Genomic DNA, 18553 nt, shown 5'->3' on the forward strand with positions numbered 1-18553 from the left:
CCACCTCTCCCCTCCCCTCCCCTCCTCTCTCTCTACCTCCTCCACTGTATAACCCTGAGGGTTATACAGTTTAAATTTAGCAGAAAAACTGACCTAATGCAGATGCACAAAGAAATCATGTTTTCAGAATGACTGCATTATTTATGTCAACTTAATAACGACTAACGTGTATTTCTCTTCATAACTAAACCACTGTTTTTGAAAATATTAGAAAAAAAGATTTCAGCAGGACATTATACTTGATGAGCTTGTAAAATACATTTATCTATCATCAGCCTAGTTAGGAGAGTTTTAAACTCTTTGGGAACTTTTAAAGTCTTCCAGAACATTTTATTAGAACAATATCCACATATACATAAAAATTTTATAAAACTTTCTAAATAATCATTTATTTCAGGAAATCCCCCTATGAACCATAGCTTAAAAATTCCTATGTTAACCCAAAAGCATTCCATTTATTTATTTTTGTTTTCTCAGATTCCTGTACAGAGCCCTCAATGTATAGTAAATGCTACTTAATTGTTTATTGACAAAATAACTTTGAAACCTTCCTTTTTCTAGGGGAAAATTAAATTATTTCACCCATTTATTAACTATATTAAAAAATGGCTAAAAGTCCTGGCACATGATTTTATACATAACACTTTTTTTACACAGTCTGAGCTTATAGTTATTTTCATTCCTAATGAACAAAGCAAATCATATTTAGTACAAAACAGTAATGCACTTTGCTGACAAATTCAAAGAAAGCACAAGTCTACATGTATATCTATTTGCTATAGTCATTTTATGAAAATAACTGCCACTACTGGTACTCTTTATAGCTTTTCTGAAAGGACTATATTTAAAAGCATTTCAGTTGCCTCTTTATGAATTCTATTTATATAAAATTTCTAGTTGTTATAAAATGAACATGCATACCTGTATTGATTTTAAAACACTTTGTCTATTGTCCACTGGCCGAAGGTCCTTAGGAATGTAAAGCCTGACACTGCTAATAGCAGACAGGAGATGCACCAAAACTGGAACAACCTATAAATAAAAACACAATTAATATTACACATTTTCAAAACCTGTCATTTCTTAAACTTGGATCCATCAAAGGCAGGCATATTTATGGTATGTCACAGGTATAAGTAGTAACAGCTCCCTACCCCTTATATCTTAGTAGATTGTAAGTAAAAAGTAAAACCTAGCCGAATGTGGTGGTGTACACCTATAATCACAGCTACCTGGGAGGCTAAAGCAGGTGGTTCTTGAGTTCAAACCCAGCCTCAGCAACTTAATGAGGCTGGAGGCAACTCAGTGAGTCCCTGTCTCTAATAAATATTAAAAATAGGGGGAGGGGAATGTGGCTCAGCAGTTAAGTGCCCCTGAGTTCATAAAATAAAAATTAAAAAAATAAAACCTACTTCAAATCTTTAAACAGGCAAGTAAATGGTATACACAAATAAAAGATCAATACAGAATCCATAGTTTACTCATTTTTATGTTCTCAGTATATGACACTTTTTGAACTCAAAAAAAGTACTGTAGAAGAAAGACTCACTATAGAAGAAAGACTCCTATTAAATCAGAGTCAAAATGGCCAAGTAAGATGGATCAAGTTATAGATGGACTGAAATGAAGACTACAAAAAAAATATTTCAAACAGAGCAAATAGCGTATTTTCATTAAGATATAATCTTCAAGAACATGTATCTACAAATGTCCATGTTTTTTCCAGCCAAGAATGCCTTTACCATCAATATATCATTTTGCATTCTTACAATGCTCTTAAATTTAGAAGGTCCCTGGGTTCTAAAGTAAATACTGTCTGGGTTTAAATTTCACTTTCAGCTGTGTGACCCTGAACAAGTTATATAACTTTTCTATGCTTCAATTTCCTCAACCATAAAAATAGGGATAAAATTATATTTCATTAAACTGTTTTGAGTATAAAAATCAAACAATGTACATGAAATACTGAGCATAAATTACTTAGTGCAACAAATTCCATGAAATGTCAACAAATCTGTAAATAACAGTGTTAAAAATAGTAGAGACCATATACTCAAATGTGAAAAATAAAAGGTAGGCTATATTTATTCCATGTTAATAAGTGACATGAGACTGAAACTGGAGAGACTACACATACATTGTTTAAAGAGAACAACTACTGTTGCCAGGGAGGAATGTAGTACTAGTATTTCTAAAGCTTTCATTTTTAAAGCATTATTTTGAAGTCCCAATCTTTAAAAATTTCATTACTAATTTACATTTTTCTTATTTCCCAGCTTCTAAAAAAATAGTTTTTCCTACATCATCAGCTAACTTTCTATTTGAAAACAACTGAACAATTCCATGAATTACTCATTGCATTTTCTCAACAATTTCCCAGCTAGATTTTTCAAACTGTTAATAGGTTTCCAACTACTAACAATGCTTTCTCTCTCTCTCCCTGATTAAGTTTAGGGGTTTTGTTTTGAGTAAAAGGGGATTTATTTCTTCTTGCCTTCTTTTTTCCTCCTCTTCTTTTAAAAATAATTTGAAAATAAGCTGCACTTAATATCACTTCATTTCACCAACATGCATGTTTTAATTAAAACCATACATCTTTTTTTAATATTTATTTTTTAGTTGGACACAATACCTTTATTTTATTTATTTTTATGTGGTGCTGAGGACTGAACCCAAGGCCTCAAACGTAATAGGCAAGCACTCTACTGGTAAGCCACAACCTCAGCCCCAAGATCATGCATCTTTTATGAACAAGTGTTTTACCCTGTATAGCCACATATTATAAGATCCTAAAAATTTAATAGTAAAATAACATAACCTAATATATAGTCTAATTCAAATTTCCCCAATTGGCCCAGGTGACTTTATTACTACTAGTATGACTACTACAATTTTAGATCCAAAGTCAAACCAAGGGTCGAATATTTCATTTAGTTGTCATATCTCTTTAGTTCTCTACCTTTTTTGTTCTCTTATGGTACTGACATTTTCATATAAATCCAAAATTACAGAAAAGTACTATTAAGGGGAAATATAATGTTGACATAATGATATCATCTAATTTATAGTTCATGTTAAGATTTCATCCACTTTCCTAAAAATGTCTTTTATACTAACTTCCCTTTTCCACTCCATGGATCCAAACTAGGATCATACACTGACTTTGGTTGTACTACTTCCTTTTTCTCTTTTAATATAAAACCATTTTTCAATGTCTCTCAAGACCCTAATACTTGGAAATACATTAGTTAATTTATAGAATGGCACTCAAATATGGGTTTATCTAATCATAAGGAATCATCAAATTCAGGTTATGAAATTTTGGAATCCTTTTTGTTCTTTTCAGACCATCAGTCAACATTTTTAGATTAATTACCTTAGAAGCATACCCTGAAATAAATGGAATTTTAAAAAATGCTACAGTACAGAGAAAAGATTTGTCCAGGGTTCAGTGAAGGGGTTTCCTATAGAGATTATTTATTAAACAGAACTGAATCATGATTATTAAGAATTGCAAAGTTTCTGATATCACTAAGTAAAAAAGGCAAAGCACCTAGGCTTAAAAATGTGGACCTGGGGCTGGGGATGTGGCTCAAGCGGTAGCGCACTCGCCCGGCATGCGTGCGGCCCGGGTTCGATCCTCAGCACCACATACAAACAAAGATGTTGTGTCCGCCAAGAACTAAAAAATAAATATTAAAAAATTATCTCTCTCTCTTTTTAAAAAAAAAATGTGGACCTAACAAAGAGAAGCAGTAAATAATTTTAACCTAAAATACTACCTCCAATGCATTAGTCATGGCTGCCTGGATCACTTCCTTGAAAAACTTTCAGTGTAAAAGCGCGCTATGACTTATTAGCAACATCCATCAGGAGAAAGACTGGTGGGATGAGTGCCATGTATTTACTATTTCAAGTTGCAGTAACTTCTAAGGTACATTTGGGCATAATGAATGTGTACCAAATTGTAGGATTTTAGTTTCTTTTATAACTAAATGGTAAATAGGTAAAATAAATTCTTGGGGGAAAAGTTATACAAACTTTTTTTGTCCATGGAAGTCTGGAGAACAAGTTAGAAGAAAAATGAATAGGACTGGGGATGTGGTTCAGTGATAAGAGTGCTTGCCTAGCATGCATGAGGCCCTGGGTTATATCCCCAGCACTGCAAAAAAATTGAACAAATTAAAAAAACTTTGTTAGGGTATGGATGTGAAGTGTCCCCCAAAAGCTTACATGAAAAAATGCATGACAGTCAGAGGAAAAATGATTGTTTGTCATAGTCTTAACTCCATCAGTGAATTAATCCTCTGACAGAGGTTAACGGGGTGATAACTGACTTGGTCCAGTGTGGCTGGAGGAGGTGGAAATTAGAGTGTGGCTTTGGTGTACATATTTGTATCTGGAAAGTAGACTCCCTCTCTGTTTCTTGATCACCATGATGTGAGCTGCTTCCCTCCACCACACACTTCTCCATGATATTCAGCCTCATCTTGAGCCCTGAGAAATGGAGCTGGCCTTCTATGGACTAAGACCTCTAAAACTGTGAGCACTCAAATAAATTTTTCCTCCTCTACAATTTTTCTGGTCAGAACCTTTAGTCACAGCAGTAAAAAAGCTGACTAAAACAATATCTAAATGTTGCTGGGCTGGGGCTGTAGCTCTGCAGTAAAGCACTTGTCTGGCATGTGCAAGCCCTTGTTCAAACCCCAGTGCCACCAGGAAAAAAAAAAAAAAGAAAAGAAAAAAAGGAGAGAGATTAAAGGCTGGGTAGTATTCAGAAATATAAACAAACTTCTAAATCACCACTTAAAAATGTTTAATAATAAAGTATTTTTTAAAAGCCTACCAACTTGGGCTGGCTACATTCCCAGCTCAGTGGTAGAGTGTTTGCCTAGTACACATGAGGCCCTGTGTTTTATATTCATCATGGCACTGATTAATTTTAATTAATTAATAAAAACACAAATACTAAATACTGCCAAATCCAAATACCAAATTGATTTATTAATCCAAAGAAGCAGTCTATGATGCTGCAGCTGCAGATTTTACTTTCTAGAAACCAAGCTGATTAGAACATATAATTTCCTAAATGACTTAGCCAACACACTACATACTTTAATAAGCAACGTTTCAAAACAACAAAATTTGACCATGATATTAGATTTCAAGGAGATACTTGCAATCTATGATAAAATATTTTGCAAAAAATTATTTTATTTATACCAATATGAAAATAAAAAACATTCAAGAAATACAGGCATCTCATGTGGTGAGTCAAATGTCTTAAATTTAATAAAAGCATGAGTAAATTAAATTATTTTAACTAGGGCTGGGGTTGTGGCTCAAGTGATAGAGTGTTCGCCTAGCAAATGTGAAGCACTAGGTTCGATCCTCAGCACCACATAAAAATAAAACAAAGATATTGTGTCCACCTAAAACTAAAAAATATATTTTTAAAAAGTTATTTTAACTTACAAAACTTGGGAAGAAATTTCTCATTATTGAAACACTATTTCAACCATTATTGCCATAAGAATGAAATACACATCACAAATGGATTCAAACTGTAAAATCAGTCACAAGTGATAATGAAAAATATTCACAGCTCTCATAAAATGCAGCTTTGTGTGAAACTTAAATTATTAATTTCTCTTTATCTTTATTACTATTACTCTATTACTATTACCTGGTCATAATTTAATAAAATAAATAAATAAAATCTCATTAATCATCCTCATGATTAGAGGCTCTAATTATGTATGCCAAAATACCTTAAACCTTCTAATTTAGAAATGATGACAGTATGCTCATTTATAATCACATTTTAAAACTCCAGTGATAAAAAAATAATTCACAAAGTATTTGAAGCCTAAGAAAGTACAAACCTGCATCTCTCCTTTCTCATCAGGTTTAGCTGGTTTTGCAGCCTCAGTAGCTGAATTTTTCAAGCTCTCTTTGCTACAGCGCAGAAGTACTTCCACTACATATAAGGGATCCAGTTCACCAGAATTAGGCTAGGAAAAGAGGATAAAGAAAGTTCATTAATTCTTGAAAAATGGACCCCAAATTTTTAAGTTCCATGTATACAGGATCTGTTTTCTCAGCATTTAGCATTATGACTGTCACACACTGTGCAATAAATGCTTATTTCATAAAATGAAGGTTGTTTTAGCATTCTTCAACATGTGCCACTGGATGAGAAAACACAGCAACAACTTGGTACTTATGAATTCTAATTTAATAGTAAGATCACTGTGAAATAAAATGCAAAAATTGGAAAAATAAATTAAAATGATCAGTATCAGAAAATAAAAAAATATTATCCAAATCACCAAAATAATAAAATATCCAAGTCACCCCAATTAAACAAGCAAAATAGATAAAGCAGATTTTACTATTCAGTGTACTAGCACTTCTATAATGTGATTTCATATCATTTTACAAAGTCTTTTTTTTTTTCCCCTGGTACCAGATATTAAACTCAGGGGTGCTTAACCACTGAGCCACATTCCCAGCCCTTTTTAATATTTTATTTATAGACAGGGTCTTTCTGAGTAGCTCAGAGCCTTGCAAGCTGGCTCTGAACTCATAATCCTCCTGCACCAGCCTCCTAGCTGCTGGGATTACTGGTGTGTGCCACCATGCCTGGCTTTTTGTTTTTTTATATCTCTAGATCTCAGGACTAATCACATCTTTTGTACTATGATACTTTGTTTGGTAATTTCAAACAGTAAGAGATCTTTTTTGTTACAGTAAAGAATTCCTCCTTGCCAGGCATGGTGGTGCATACCTGTAATCCCAATGGCTCAAAAGGCTGAGGCCAGGAGGATTCTGAGTTCAAAGCTAGCCTCAGCAAAAGCGAGGTGCTAAGCAACTCAGTGAGACCCTGTCTCTAAATAAAATACAAAATAGGACTGAGGATGTGGCTCAGTGGTCAAGTGCCCCTGAGTTCAATCCCCCCCCCCAAAAAGAATTACTCCTTACTCTTTAGTAAAATATTCAAATAATCTCTTTTGCATGAAATATATAAAAGGAAAATTACTTTGGTTGAAGGGGAACATGGCAAAGACTTGGCTTCTACCCAAGACATTACAAAATCTGTCAATAAATGAAAATGAATCTGTATCTACAAACTATTTTGGCAAAAAACTAACCAATATTTAACAAAAATAAAACATACTTGCAAATACAAACCATAAACACAATTAGAATTTTCAGATTTACAAAAAAAATTAAAAACAAAACAACAACAAAAAAAAAAACTAAAAAACATAAACTCCGGGGCTGGGATTGTGGCTTAGTGGCAGTGTGCTTGCCTAGCATGTGTGAGGCACTAAGTTCAATTCTAAGCACCACATATAAACAAATTAGTTATTGAATAAAAGCCCATCAATAACTAATAAAAATAATAATTAAAAAATAAACTCCATTTTCCAATCCAAAAGGAAAACAAGCTAGTTTTTTCCCAGCATCAACTTTTTCAAAAGGAGATTATTTAAGAAGTTTCAACACATAACTCAGCTTGATTTAGACACGAACAAAAATGGATGTATTTATGATTTAGATAATTTGTCTGCAAAGATCATACAGCCTAGTAGTTTAGAAATCAATTTTATAAACAATGAGCTAAACAAAGTTATGACCAACTGTCAACTCTTCTTCAGAAGCCAAAGATTATAAAGCATCTCAGTGATTGTCATGTTCCCTTTTCAGAGGGTGAAATGAACCTTAGAGGTTCTAAGTAAGTTTTATTGTATAGTTTGAAGAATGAATTAACTCCAAAGTGTTAGGGAACATATGATATCTGCATAAAAGAAAACTGTTAAGACTTAGGAGCAATCTTTAATGTTTCTAGATAATCTAGAACTGTTATAGACAATTCTTCAGATTTTAATAAATTAAGTATTCTCCATCTATAGAACAATTACATAGATAACTGAAACATATCATACATGATCATCTGCCTTCATATAGCTACCACTTAAAACAACATTATGCAAATACCCTCAAGTGTTACTAAGGTTGAAGACACTTGAAAGCTTTCTTAATTATAACACTAAATAAAAATTTGCTACTGAAAATATTTCCTAAGATTATAAAATTTTTCTTACCTAACATGCTGTAAGATAGATCAACATCATCTTTCACATAATAAAAAACAGCTATTGTGTTGTTTAAGTTTTCCAATAATTGTCAGACCTTAAATTTTTTTAAAATTTTGTTCATATGTTCTATTTTAATCATAATTGAATTTACGTTTTCCTAACTTCTCTTCATTCTTTTTAAAATGTGACTGATTTCTTGCTATAAATTGAAATTACCATATTAAAATGTAATTTTGATAATTCTAAACCTGTAGAACATAAAAAAATGTGAAATGGTCAAAGTTAAATTTGTATTTCCTTAAATGACTCAAACTATTCAACAATGTATATTTTTCTCCATTGATGTCAAAATCTATTTGCCACAAAAATATTTAGATTAGTGTTTTTGACCTAGATTCTAAAATTAATATACTTCACATTTTTAGTGAAAAGACAAATACAAGTGGCTCAATAGAAAAATTACTTACCAATTTAAACAGAAAAAAAATGAATGTATTCCACTCTAATCCTCTTTCTGCTTCTACCTAAAAGAACTCTCATTGAGTAGTATAACTTTTATACATGGATTAAGGATCAATGGAGGTAAATAATTTTTAAAAACTCTGGCTATAGTGTCTACACATAATTATATTAGTTAAAACTTTTCTTTCCCAAAAAATATAAAATCTTAGGGGTTGGGGTTGTGGCTCAGCAGTATAGCGCTTGCCTAGTGCATGCGCGTAGCACTGGGTTTGATCCTCATTATCACATAAAAGTAAAATAAAGGTTTTGTGTCCAACTAAAAAAAAAATTTTTTAAATATATAAAATCTTAGATTTACTAAAGTACTGGCTACAGTAATGTAAAAAGCTCTGCAAATTCACTTCCTAGCAAAATTGGAGAAAATTTGAAAAACCAACCATTTAATGTCCCTAGAAGTGTTCTTAGAGAATATATATGTCAAATAAGAAACAACCTATCAAGAAAATCTGCTAAGGAGCTGGGGTTATGGCTCAGTGGCAAAGCACTTGCCTAGCATGTGTGAGGCACTGAGTTCGATTCTCAGCACCACACATTAAAAATAAATAAATAAATAAAGGTCCATTGACAACTAAAAAATATTTTTTTAAAAAAGGAAGTCTGCTAAAATTCAGAGAGAACAACAGATCCCTACTCCCTTCTCTCACTCTTCCCATGCTTGAAGCAGAAACTCTAGACTGGTGAATCCAAAAATACAGGAGAGTTCCCTCTCCCCACAGTACTCAGGTGAATGCCATTTCTGATCCTGTTCCCAATTACTTGTTGCTGAGGCTAAGTTCTGGGCAAGAGAGGCTGAAGAGTAGGGATCTTTTCTTCAGCACCCCTTGGTCAGCCAAAGGTTCCATTCTTGGATGTGGTGCTGCTGAGAATTAAGGGTCTCAACAGCCTTTCCCTTGCCTTATAAGGTACTGGGTTTCATGTTGGGAGAAGCAAGCTGGGAAGACTTGAGGTTATTGCAACCATCCTCAACCCAGCCCTCAGCTCCTAAAAGCAAGTTTGTTACTCATATCAAGTGAAACAATGCCCTCACTCCCAGCTTTAGATCTTTGGCTCTAGAGATTTTTTTCCAAGGAAGAACGGCAATCCCTCAAATAGGCAGCTATACTTTCCCAAAGAAATATTTGGAAAGTTCAAGCATAAGGGAACTAAAAAATGGTGGAAGTAGTAAGGAAAAGAACTCGTAGACCTATATATTTATGAGAGCTATAAGCTAAATTGTAAGCTTTCTACTTTGCAGAATAAACCTAGTTTCTTTCTTTCTCTTCCCCTTCTCTCCCTTCCCCTTCCCCCCGCCCCCGCCTCTCTAGGCTATGTTTCCCCTACTTACCCAGAAGCAACGTAAAAGGTTTAATGACGGTGGTGTCTCTCTCTCTCTCTCTCAGTTATGTTCCCCTACTCACCCAGAAGCAACGTAAAAGGTTTAATGATGGTGGTGTAAAAGAGGCAAGTGGGATACAAGAGACTTCACTCAAATAATTTAGATAGGCACAAAACAAATCAAGGGAGAACGATACCCAGACTTACAATACTATCTAAAATGTCCAATTTCCAATAAAATAGTGAAATGTACAAAGAAACAGGCAATTATTATCTATGACCCATGTAACAAGAATATATATAGGCATATAAGAAACTGGATGTTAGACTGACCGAATACTGATTAAAACAAAGACTTAAAAGAGTCATTATAATTATGTTTGATAAACTGTATGAGGGAACATAAAAGGTATAACAAATGTGTTGACTGGAAAATATCAATGAAGAGATAAATTATAAAAAAGATTCAGAAGGAAATTCTAGAATTTTAGAGCATAACTGAAATGAAAAAAAAATTTTTTTCACTAGAGGGGCCCAATGATAGATCTGAACTGGCAGCAGAAATCATTAGCAAACTTAAAGACAGATGGATAGAGATTATTCAATTCAAAGAAAAGGGAATAATTAAAAAAATGAACTTAGTCTATGTCATAGAAATGTGGGACACCAATAAACTCAAAATTACACATATAAGGAGGGTTTGGAGAGAAAGGAAGAGAAAAAAATTTCTCAAAATAATGGTTGAAAACTGCCCAAACTGACAGGGGGAAAAATATTTAATCTACATATAATTTTCTCTACTTTAGGATAAATGCAAAGAAGTACACAGCAGAGTTTTATACTTAGAAATTTACCACAGTAAAAATGAAGAAGGACAAACCATGAGGAGAAAATCTTGAAAGCAGCACAACACTTACAATACTCCAGCAAGATTAACAGAAACTTCTCAGCAGAAATAATGGAATACAGAAAGCAGTGGGTTGGCATATCAAAGGAAAAAACAAAAAAACACCCCGAATTATAAAACACAACTGTTAACTGAGAATTCTTCAGAAAAATTTCCAAAATTAAGGCCAAATAAAGACATTTCCAGATAAACAAAAACAGAGAATTTGTTGCTAGCAGACCTGCTTCAAAAGAAATACTAAAGAAAGTTCTTCAGTCTGAGAGCAAATGACACCAGACATTTATATGAATTCCCCCCGACACACACAAAGAGAGGTAATAATGAGTTTTCCTTTTAAGTTATTGAAGAAGCAATGTAAAAACAGTATGTATATACTGTTTTATTAAGCTATAATATATCAAAATGCAGTGTATTTAGCAGCACAAAAGAGGTGGTAGGAACAAAGCTCTTCTGGGATAAACCAGTAACTTCGGATGACTCAAATCCATAGGAACAAATACAGAAACCAAGAAATGATAAATGTTAATATAACTATAGTTACAAAAATAATTTTTCTCTTTTCTAAAAGCTTTAAGCTTCTTCAAAAGCCATTAAAACTACTGGGGGTTATAGCTCAGTGGTAAAGTAGGTGCTTCTTATGCACAAGGCCCTGTGTTGGATTTCCAACACCAAAAATACTGAAAAGCTGTAAATTATACTAAGGAAATAATTATAACAACGCATTGTTTGGATTAAAATATTTATAGATATGTGTTACAACAATACTATAAAAAGAGGAAAAATGGTAAAATTCTTGCCTAAAATACATGAGTCTCTGGGTCTGATCCCTATCACTGCAAAAAAAAAAAAAAAAAGAAAAAAGAAAGAAACAGGAGGGAGGGAGGGGGAGGAGGAGGAGGAGGAGAATCTAAGCCGGTAAAGAGATGGGAAAAATGAGGTAGAGATAAATAGAAATCATGTTTCTATATCTCACTGGAAATAACTTGGTACAAACCTAAGGCCTATTGATGTAATTTACAATGTATATGGAAAAACCTAGCAATCACTAGGAAATATATTGTGAAAAGAAATTAGACTGCTACAATGCAAAATATTCATTTAATGCGAAAAAGGAAAAATAGAAGAAATAAGACATGAGACTCAGAAAATAAAACACAAAATGACAGATATAAACTCAACTATTCCTTTTTAAATGTGAATGGGTTAAACAACCCCCCAAAATAGACTTTTAGGTTTGATAAAAACACAAGATCACACTATATTCTGTATATAGGAGCAGAGAACACATCAAATTTACTGATATGAAAACGACAGAAAATAAAAGAGAGGAAAAGATATATCATGCAAAAGTTAACCGTTCAAATGTCTATACTATATCAAACATGAACAACACCCTAAACTAACTAGACTTAAGAGACATTTCTATAATATCCCACCCCACATAGCAGAATATCCATTCTACTCAACTACACACAGAAAACCTGAAGGATAGAACATTATGTTGGACCATTAAACGAACCTGTATCCATTCAAAATGAATGAAACAATGCCAAGTATGTTCTTGAAAAAATGGAAAGAAATTTTAAAAAAAATTTGGAGAATTCACTAATATATGGAAATTTACACACTCCTAACTAATCAAGATGTCAAAGAATATATTAAGAGGGAAATTAGAAAATACCTAGAGATAAACTGAAAACCTTTGCTCAAAGAGAGGACTGAAATTATTAGAATCAGAAGTGAAAGTGGAGATATTATGAACAACTGTACAGAAATAAAATGGATTATAAAGCAATATTTTAATTGTATATGAATAAATTACATAATCAAGATGAAAAAGACTAAATTCCTAACAAGATACAAACTTCTGAATGTTACTGAATAATGTTACAGATAATCTGAATATGTCATATCCAGGAAACAAATACCCACAAAGAACTAGTCTAGGGCTAGGTGGCTTCACTGCCAAATTCAATTAAATATTTAAAGATTAAATATCAATTCTTCAAAAATTCTTCTAAAACATTTATAGAAGGAGAGAAACACTTCCTAAACTCATTTAATGACGTTGACATTACCTCATTGATAAGACAGACACCACAAGAAAGCTTCAGACCAGTATCTCATTTTTCTTTTCCTTTTTCGTGGAGCTGGTGATTGAACCCAGGGCTTAACATATGTTAGTTAAGCACTGTACTACTAAGTTACACCCTCAGCCCAAGGCCCGTATCTCTTAGGAGCAATTCTCAAAAACAAACTTGCAAACTGGATCCTGCAATATACAAAATAAATAACATGCACAACAAAGCAGGATTTATTACAGGAATCCAAAGTGGGTTTGACACCTGAAAATCAATTAAAGTAATATGTCACATCAGAATAGAAAACAGAATAAAAAAATCCACATGATCATCTTAATAGGCACATAAGCTATAATGGACAAAATTCAACACTCTTTCGTGATAACAACACCCAACAAGCCAGAAAATAAGGGAACTTGCTGAATTTGATGAAAGGCCCCTACAAAAAAAACAAGAGCAACATCACATTTAACATTTTCCCCCTAACATTAGGATATCACTTCTATTAACATTTTGCTAAAATGTCTAATTAGGGGAATTAGGCAAGAAGATGTAATAAAAGGCATCCAGATTAAAAAGGCATCCAGATTGAAAAGGCATCCAGATTGAAAAGGAAGAAGTGAATCATGTAGGCAACATGATTCAATATATAGGAAATCCTAAATATTCCACTAAAATATTAGAATAAATAAGTCCTGCAGGATATAAGATCAATATATAAAATACAACTGGGTTTCTATATGAAGAAGTTTCTATACACCTTTAATGAAGAAGGTAATTTCATTTATAGTAGCATCAAAAGATTACAATATTTAGGAATAAATTAAGGAAAAGAAGTATAAAACCTATACTTGGGAAATAAAATATTGCTGAAAGAAACTTAAGACCGGGCTGGGGCTGTAGCTCAGTGGCAGAGCGCTTGCCTAGCATGTGTGAGGCACTAGGTTCGATTCTCAGCACCACATATAAATAAATAAAGGTCCATCAACAATTAATAAAATATTAAAAAAAAAAGAAACTTAAGACCTAAATAAACAGAAAAATATGCTGTGTTCATGAATTAGAAGGTTTAATATTTTTAAGATGGCAATAAAACAATTCTGAAAGAGTAGAAAAAGTGCTGGCTTGAGAACTGGACATCCAGATCAATGGGAAAGAATTGCATGTCCAAAAATAAACCCATGAGTCTACCATAAACAGAGTTTTGTTAAGGGTGCCAAAATGATTCAAATGAGGAAGAACTTTCACCTATGGTGCTAGGAGAAGAATAAATTTGCACCCTTATCACACAACATACATAAAAATTAATTCAAAAAGGATCAAAGACCTAAATGTTAGAGTTAAAACTATAAAATACTTAGAAGAAAATGGGTAAATCTTCAAGACCTTGATATTGGTAGTGGTCTCGATAACACCAAAAACATTAGCAACAAAAGAAAAGAAGTGAAACTAGATTCCATTAAATTAAAAACTTTTATACTGTAAAGAGCTCTATCAAGAGAGTGAAGACAACCCACAAAACAGACAATGTTTGGAACTATGCACCTGTGGGTGGCTTCTTCTGCTGTTACCTCTGCCACCATAAACTCAGTGGGGCTCTCAGTCCCAGGGCAGAAGCCAGATTGTTTCCCTTGCAGGAACAGGGTAAAGGACTGGTGGGCAATGTGGGGGCACCACCAGCCCTGCCTTATACCCCCAACCCTGCCAGCAACATCATGGAGCAGCTCAAGAGTGAGGACCTGTTTGACAGCTTCTGCTGGGACAGCCTGGCAATCATAGACAGGATTTCTTCTCAGGGGGTAGATTCAAAACTAAACTAGATATTCAGACCACAATCTAAAAAGCAATTCCTGAGTTTCTGATGACCCAAAAAAAATCAGCTATGCTGGAACCCTCTCCTTAGAGTGAAAGCCAGGACCCTCCAGCCCCATCCCAGGACGTGTCCAAAGAATATTCCTGACATCTTTTGAAAACTCCACTGAATTAATGGCAAGGAAGTAGATCCCTGTTCTATAAGAGCATAATTTCAATTGGCAGGGAAGGGCCAGTGAATTCAAAATTTTTACCTTGATTGTGGAGCAATGTCCAAGGACCATAGAACAGGGAACAAGACTGATAGTGGAAAAGTTGTCCCTGTGTGCCCCTTGCATTGGACTGCCACTTGATCAGCATGACCAAGGGTATGATACCCAATACACACTACAGAGTATAAACACTACAGTCACTAGGGTGGGCCTGAAATAACATTTTATTTCAACATGGACACTACACATAAATTTCAGGGTTTGTGCTCCAGGATAAACAGAAGCTGCAATAAAAGAAAAAACAATTCCAAAGGTGACTGAAAGAATAAGAATAGTAAATGTAAGCAGGGATTAGGTATTTGACAGTGCTTATCCAATACTGTTTCTCAAAGTTAGAAGCTAGAACATACAAGTCATTAGTATCAGATAAGCTAAAAGTTGGTTGTGACCCTCTTGTACATAATTCTTTTAACCACTGTCCTTCCCCTTTTCAGAGGTGACAAAACATGGAAGCCTGGAGTGAACGCAAAAGCTAAGGCATTAAGCATAGGAAAAACATTTGTGGGTTCCATGTATAGGGCTTCATTCTGTCCTCCAAAGATTAGTGACTCTTGGATGAGTTTGTTGTGTTCTCAGTACATGTTTTAGAAAAGTGAGCAATCAATAAAGTTTTTAAAATAAAATTACTTGATACTCTAACAAAAAAAGAAATCATGCACCTGATAAGATTATAAATAGTCTATACATAAAGAACTCATATAACTCAATAAAATGGCACATAACTCTAACTTGAAAACAGAAAAAGGATCCGAAGCATTTTTTCTCCAAAGTATAAACAAATGACCAATAAGAAGCTGAAAATTTCCCGGACATCATTAGTTATCAGGAAAATATAAAATCAAAACCATAATGAAATACCATTACATACCAAACAGAATTTAAAAAGTCACATAGTAAGTGTAGTAAGACTGCTGAGAAATCTAAACCATCATACACTGCTGATGAGAATGTAAAATGGTACAGCTACTTTAGAAAACAATCTGGCAGTTCCTCAACCACTTACCCCATACAGTTTCCAAAGAACCCAGTAATTCCACTCCTAGGTATATACACAAGAGAAATTAAAACCTATGTTCACTAAAAACCTGTAAACAAATGTTTACATGAGTATTATTCATAACAGCCAAGAGGTATAAACAACCTAAATGTCAGTGGACGGATAAATGGATAACAAAATAAGGTATATCCTTATATACTGGAATATTATCTAGCCATAAAACAGAATGAAATACTGATAAGCCTTGAAACCATTATACTGCCAAAAAGGCTTATCACAAGGCTACATATTATATAAAATTTATTTCATGATACTTCCAGAATAGACAAATCTATGCAGATAGAAAACAGACAAACAGTTGTATGGGGCTGAGGAAAAGTGAGGGATAAAAAAGTTTCCTTCCGATGTGATAAAATGCTTTAAAATTAACTATGAAGTATAAAATTTAAATTATTCAAAACATTAATTCCTTAAGGTAAGAGTTTATTACTTCTCCTCTTAGGGTAAATTTATATTTAGATAATCTTCATGAGTCTTAAAAAACATTTCAATAACAACAATATATATGAAATTTTACTCAAAGGAAATTGGTTTATTACCTTAACATTTGACTTTTTTGAGAAATTCACCACTACACCCCAGCCAAAATCATCTCCTTCATTCTTTACCTGAAAGACAGCAAAAAATAATAATGTTTACATCCAAAAAAGACAATTGTAGCCTTCCAGGTATTATATTATAGGCTAATAAAACTTGAATTTCCTAATATTTGTTAAAAATCACTGCTAAATTTCAGGAACAAGACATTAATACTACAGGGGGGAAAAAAGTCAATGGCAAATTTCATAGACCCTAGAATAGCAATAACAGGAAATGTCTCAGTTGGCAAACAAATGCTAAAAATGTCAGTGTATTTCAAGTCTTTTTATATCTAATAAATTTTTCTAGTAATTAAAATGGCCTCATTTTAAAGATATTTCATAACTGAAAATAATTTATATTCAACCCCAAGACTTTTTCAAATTATATTCCCCACAATGAAAACTGGTGGTGATTAAAAGGCCTTCACCTAGAAAGATGGTGGAATCAGACAGACATTATTACCCTAGAGACACATGTGACTGCACATATGGTCATATATGTCTCATACACTGCTACATTGTGTACACAGAAATGTAAAGTTGTGCTGCAATTGTGGATGATGAATCAAAATGCATTCTGCTGTCATATATACCTAATTAAAATAAATAAAGTTTAAAAAAAGGCCTTTACCTGAGCAATGTGAAATAGTTAAATAATATAATAGAGAAACCATTGTAGCAAGAAGCATTTTATCAAGATAAAGAAAATATTACAGTATCCAGAATATTTTTAAATATTCAAATAGTCAAATATTTTATGAAGGAACAAAGACATACCTTTACCAAACGGCCTGGCTGTAGAAATGGTAAGCAGTATTTTGGTTTATGAATATAATCTTCAATTTCTTTACCCAGTTTGGCAAGTTGCTGTCTAATCTTATAATAGATTACTACACTTTCTTCATTGGGAATTACTATTTTATTATACTGTTGTTCTGAGTTCTTTACCTCTGTAAATAAAACATATACATGATATAAAAAATTATATACCTTACATAAATTATAACCAAGAAATTTATTTTCCCACTATAACTACATTTGGAAAAGTTAGTTTGCATAGATTATATGTTTTAAGGAAAAGATCTTCAGAGATGACTGTAGGGCATGATGTCTCGTTTTTCCCCCTTCTGTTAAGATTTACCTTCTTTGTCTCCAACTTATCTCTTAGTTAATCAAATTATACTGGATTCTACTTGCTGCCCTAATCTTGCTTCTAGTGCTGACCGCCTTTCTTTACTCATTTCATTATACCTCCAACCCACTGTTAACAAACTATTTTTATTGTGGCATAATACACATAAAATTGTACCATTAGTAATATTCAGTACATTCACAATGTACCCCCTACCACTATTATCTAGTTCCAGAACTTTTTCACTACCTCCAAAGGAAATTCCATATCCTTTAGGCAAATACTCCTTATTCCTGCTTCTGCCAATCTTTCTCTCTATACTTTCTGTCTCTCTATGCATTTGCCTATTCTACATATTTCATATAGATGGAATCATACAATATGTGGCCTTTGGTGTCTGGCTTCCTTTACTTAGCATATTGTTTTCAGGATGTAGTTTGTATCTGTATTTCATGACTTATGTTTGAATAATATTCTACTATATGAATATACTACATTTGTTTACACATTTACCAGCTGATGAACATTTGGATTGTTTCCACATATTAGCTACTGTTCATGGTACTGCTATGACCATTCATATGAGACCAAGTTTTATATGAACACATTTTCAATTCTTTTGAATATATATACAGGTGTGGAGTTGCTGGGTCACAAAGTAATTCTGTATTTAATCTGTTGAGGATGGCTGCCAAACTATTGTCCACAGTAACTATAGCATTAAGAAAATGGTATAGTTACTTAAAAAAAAAAAAAAAAAAAAAAAAAAA

The 18553-nt window shown here is 33.2% G+C and overlaps 1 protein-coding gene across 2 annotated transcripts in view; it reads right to left on the reverse strand.

The window, feature by feature from the left end:
- The window catches only part of Mtrex (Mtr4 exosome RNA helicase), a 100041-nt gene that overhangs the window by 30620 nt on the left and 50868 nt on the right, over positions 1–18553 (reverse strand). For both annotated transcript variants that reach the window (XM_015497298.2, XM_048800036.1), the window contains 4 exons: positions 17429–17601; positions 16610–16678; positions 5886–6014; positions 922–1032 (listed from right to left, as the gene is read on the reverse strand). In XM_015497298.2, the coding sequence (XP_015352784.1) occupies positions 922–1032; positions 5886–6014; positions 16610–16678; positions 17429–17601 (482 nt within the window). The remainder of the gene's footprint in view (positions 1–921; positions 1033–5885; positions 6015–16609; positions 16679–17428; positions 17602–18553) is intronic.

Source organism: Marmota marmota, unplaced genomic scaffold (genome assembly GCF_001458135.2).
Source record: "Marmota marmota marmota unplaced genomic scaffold, marMar, whole genome shotgun sequence".
Lineage (NCBI taxonomy): Eukaryota > Metazoa > Chordata > Mammalia > Rodentia > Sciuridae > Marmota > Marmota marmota.